Consider the following 5,312-nt stretch of genomic DNA (forward strand, 5'->3'; position numbering starts at 1 on the left):
CTGTTAAAAACGCTGGAGAAAAAGGTATTGATCGAAGTATCAAAAATGATGCTAAAATATGATCATTTTATAAAGACAATATTCCAATTGCTATTGCTCTATCTAAAAGCAAGAATGAGCTTCATCACTTGGCAGTGAAAGTGATTAAGCAAAGAAAGTCCTGTGTAGTAATGGAAGCTTCTGATACTCTCAGTTGTGGCATGAAAGATTTGGGCACCAGAACAAACAACATGTACAATCATTTTCTACTGCTCGTGACATCAATGTAAGGTTAGACAATGCATTATGTGAAGGTTGCACGCTAGGTAAACATGATAGGCTAGTTTTTGGTTAATGAGTTGACAAGTCAATTAGTCCAGGTGAATTAATCTTCGCTGATATCAGTGGTCCAATGGATGAAAACGATTTAGCTGGCCACCGATATTTTCTTGTTTTTAAAGATGACTTCTCAAGCTTCAGAGTGACATATCTTGCACGGTAAAAGGATGAGGTAAAGAAGAAGTTGCCAATATTTATAGAGATGGTGAAAACACAAGCTCAATGTACAATGAAAGAACTGCAGACTGATGGTGACAAGGAGTTTGACAATAATGATATGAGAAGGTATGCTGAGTCAATTGGATTCTGACATTCTTTGGTTGTTCCATAGACACCACCGCAAAATGGAGTGTGAATGCGACCGTGAAAACAGGAATATTTGCAAAATGGTACGTTCATGGCTACAGTCAGCAAAGCATATTCCAAAAGCTTTATGAGGAGAAAGTACTTGAAGCTGGGCCAATGAAGGTTAAATAAAACACACCAATAGAATTATTTTTGAGAAGGAAGAGTCAGTTTAATCATCTAAAAGTATTTGGGAAATAATGTTTTGTCTGGATTCCAGCAAAGAAACGGAGAAAGTATGGTGCTAAATCTCTGAAAGGTTATATAATTGGTTCTGATGACTGTGGCTGTCGTGTATACCTTCCAGATAGGCATTCAGTTATTGTTAGCTGAGATGTAAAATTCAAGGACGAAATATTAAAGCAATCATTGAAGAGTGTTGTTACCAAATTAGTTGAAATATCGACTATGAATGATACAGAAATCTCTTATTTTTATGATAACAAAATATCAGATGAAAATATTACAAGACTCGATCATCAAGATCATGTAGAAGCAACTGAAAATGCAGATGGTCATCGATTTTTGAGGGACAAATAGAAGTCCAATACGTTACCTAGAGGAACCTGAGCAACCGAAGATGATGATGCTGAGAGAAGTCCCAAGGAACTACGATGAAGCAGTGAAATCCTCAGATGTAGTAAATTGGAAAGCTGCAATGGATGAAGAAATGGACTCACATCAAAAGATTGGTACTTGGAAATTAGTTCATTTACCAGCTGGAAGTAAGGCTATTGCCAATCGATGGGTGTTTGTAATTAAATTGGATAATAACAATGACACTGTACAGTACAAAGCAAGGCTAGTTGCAAAAGGGTTTAACCAAAGGCCAGGGCTTGTTTTTTTCGGAATCTTTCAGTCCTGTAGTTAGGTTTGAAACTATGAAAGCCCTTTGTGTATTGCTGTTCAAATAAATTGGAACATCAAACAATTTTACATTGAAACAGCATGCTTGAATGGTAAACGAGAAAGAAATTATATGCAAAAATCACAAGGTTATGATGGTGACACAGGCCATGTCTGCAGATTGCTTCAAAGCTTGTAAGGACTGAAGCAAGCAGTAAAATGATGGTATGAGTGAATAGTTACACCTTAACACATCAAATTTGCGGGAGAGTAATTGTGATCCTTGTATGTATTTTAATGAAAATTTAATCGTTTTATTTCACATGGATGATGGATTGATAATGGGACCTGGTGAAACAGTTCATAATTACACAAAACAATTACATAAAGAGTTTGATATGGTAGTAGGTGAAGTGGATTGTTATCTTGGCTTGCAAGTCCACAGATTTAATGATTGTATGAAGCTTAATCAGGCTGCATATGTGAAAAGAGTGATAGCCAGGTATCATACGACTGATGCAAAGCCAATATCATTACCAATTGAGCCTGATTGGATATGTGGTAATTCACCACTGGCTACTGATACCGACACTTACCAAGAAATTATAGGCACTCTCACATATTTAACATTGGGGGGACTTCCAGATCTAGCTTATGCTGTAAATGTTACTTCAACAGCATAATATTCGCCTACTGAAGGACACCCAAAATTAATTAAATGAATTCTTCGCTATTTGAAGGGTACAATAAATGATGGAATTTAGTTCAGGAAAACGAACAAATCTGATACAGAAGGCTATAGTGATGCTGATCATGCTGGTGAAAAATTGACTAGACATTCAACAAGTGGAATTTTAATGACATAATGTGGAAAAGTGAACTACAGAAATGTGTCACACAATCATCAATGGAAGCTGAATTTGTTGCTGCCAGTGAGGCAAGTAAATCTTTAGTATGGTTTGATCTTTTTTGAAAGAAATTGACATTATTGAAAAGAGTACAATTCCTACTTTGCGCATTGACAATCAAAGTGCTATTAAATATATCAAAGGCACAGGATTCTATGAATGTTCGAAGCATATTGAAAAATGCTATCAGTATGTATGACATTTAGTCAATAAGAAGAAGATCAATGTTGAGTATGTTTCAACTCGAGATCAGGCAGCTGATATTCCTACTAAGGGCTTAACAGCAAAGAAGCTATCAAGAATGACTTGGATGGAAGTAACTAATGAAAATAAAGACTGAGTCAAATTCTTGATTTGGTGATGAAATATGAATTTGTGGGAGATTGTTAAAGGATTGTAAATAATATTTGAAGCTCATATTTGTTTCTGTTAGGTGTGTGCAAGTATCTTTGATGCAAAGTTAATGTTTGATGTATTTATTCTTTGTATTAGAGATTTGTGAAGTTTTAAGAAAAATATATAGTTGTTCTGTTGTTGATCTTGTGTTAAGTTGTAGCACTGAAATAAATGTTTTCGTAATCATTTAGAGGTTGGATATATATATATATATATATATATATATATATATATATATATATATATATATATATATATATATATATATATACTAACATTTATTATAGAAATAAGAAGCAACATTGCCTTTTTCTCTTGAAAATATTATTTATAGACAAGTAACCTAAAAAATGTGTTTGACTCTGCTTCCAATATGACAGTTCTGGTTAATACTCCACATGCCTACAGGACTTTGCAATGTTAACACAGAAGGACACAGATATCTGTATAAGTGTAATGAAATGAAAACAGTAGTACTGAGTCATATGAATACCTCACTTTTGCTCTGACACAGTTGAAGACTCTGGAGAAAAAAATTATACCAGGTGTTCTACATGGCAACTGCACACACAAAAACTTTTTGCTGACACTGCAACCACCTACATGCATAAGCTTTTCCTGTGTTACCTTCAATTACTGCACTTAAACTATTCCTGATTTAACTGGAATATTTGTACTTCCTACTTTCATATCAACAGCCTCAAAATGCATACTCTAGACCTCGGGCTATGTTACAGGTCAGTGTCACACAACGCATGTGAGGAATTGGCGGGAGGGAGGGAGGGGGGGCGATGGTGGAGGCACATCACTCTCCAACAAGTGTTGACCAATAATTAAATGGCGGAAAATTTAAGAGTATAGGACGGCTTAACATGTGGAAAATGAGATTTTCATTATTCATTCATGGTATTTAACATCTATCATTCCTTTAAAATCGGATAACAACTTCAATTAAACACAGTTCAATCACTCATTCTGCACACTTATTTCATAATTATGGCACTTGTAAACTGCAAATCCCCTAAGAACTGTCTTGAATCTTTAGGATTCCCTCTCAAGAGCCTTGATGTGGATAGATAAGTACAGCAACCAGTAATCTTCATTGGAAGTGCATCTGCAAAATCACAAGGATTATTAAACATTTTTGCTGTCACTGATTACAAGCAATGTAATTGACTGAGTAGTATTGTTAATATTTCCTGTAATGGAAGCCACTCAATGGGGTATATTTTACATTTGCAAAAACGATCCCACTTACGTAATTATGTTTATTGAAACACTTAGAAACTAACCTCTGATCTGATGAAGACAGATCAAAGGAAACAATATTTCAGGCTAGTTACCACTTGTCACGGCTGCACAGCGCTAGCGTGTGTGTGTATTTGTTATCAATTGTTAAGTGGTGTTGTTTTTACTATGGTGTCGTTTTCTCTATATTTTTCTAAAACAATGGAGTGGTCAACGCAACAAATTGTTGATTTAATTGCCATGTACCAGGGGGTGATTGATGGAACGTCCAGAGTAAGGAATATAAATACACTATTAAAAAACATGATACACTTGCAAAAATTGCAGCAGCTTTTGGCATGGACAAGAGAAGTGTAGAGAAAAATATACGAATGCTCGAAGTTGCTCACTTGTGTGAGAAAAGAAAAATGATTTCCAGCTGATCATCTGGTAGTGGCGCAGACACAGCTTGTGATTCCAACTGGTTCGGCTATTGGCTGCTGCAGTTCTTGGACGTTGTTCATGAGCTGAAGGAGACAACAGATACTGTGACAAATGAGGTACGAAAATTATGCTTCTTTGTCTTTATTCGTATTTTATGGTATACAGCCACATTCACCCATAGTTATTTTGACACGGTATATTTTCTTGTGGGCTTAAAAAATAGTTAGCAAACTCGTCTCGAATTTTTTTATTTGTGGAAGCAGCTTTCCTTGGTATATTCTGTGCCGCAATGAAAACTGATGCAGTGTCATCTCGTCTCCATGTGCTTGGAATCATCTCAACTTTTTGTAAATCGTAGGAATCGAAGGTTCCACGTGGAGTGTAATCATTCCTTGCCTCAGCATTTCGCCTTATAAAATTGTAGAGACACAGTTGTAAGTGTGACAGTTTTTGCCTTCTCCAGTTGAAGCAACATAGATTTTCTAAACACATAAAAAACTGAAGCCATATGCCGAAAGTGTTCAACAACCATTCTGCACTAGAAATTCTGTAGATAAAAACTCTCTCCTTTCAACCATTAACATGTTTTGCTGGGTAGGGTTTCATAATGTTTTCCTATAAGGAAAAGCTACAAAAAACATATGGTAGCGTCTTTGTGCCACCAGGTAAACATTCAGCTTGTGGCAAGTTTAGTTTCTTTTTGTCAATTAACTTGGTAGCAGATATCTGCATACAAAAAGTTGTAACTGGCATCGACGATAGCAAGCAGCACAATGCTGAATGAACCTTTATAATTATATTATTCACTTCCACTACCAATAGGGCAAT

At 35.7% G+C, this 5,312-nt stretch overlaps 1 protein-coding gene across 1 annotated transcript; it reads left to right on the forward strand.

Moving 5' to 3' along the window:
* Positions 1 to 1,850: 1,850 nt before the first annotated feature.
* On the forward strand, positions 1,851 to 2,192 carry LOC126335726 (uncharacterized). Its single transcript, XM_049999182.1, has one exon. The coding sequence runs from the start codon at positions 1,851 to 1,853 to the stop codon at positions 2,190 to 2,192; it is 342 nt and encodes a 113-aa protein (XP_049855139.1).
* The last annotated feature ends 3,120 nt before the right edge of the window (positions 2,193 to 5,312 follow it).

Source organism: Schistocerca gregaria, chromosome 2 (assembly GCF_023897955.1).
Source record: "Schistocerca gregaria isolate iqSchGreg1 chromosome 2, iqSchGreg1.2, whole genome shotgun sequence".
Classification (NCBI taxonomy): domain Eukaryota; kingdom Metazoa; phylum Arthropoda; class Insecta; order Orthoptera; family Acrididae; genus Schistocerca; species Schistocerca gregaria.

Coding starts and splice junctions, on each gene's coding strand:
- LOC126335726 (XM_049999182.1), top strand. CDS start 1,851: ATGGGACCTGGTGAAACAGTTCATAATTACACAAAACAATTACATAAA.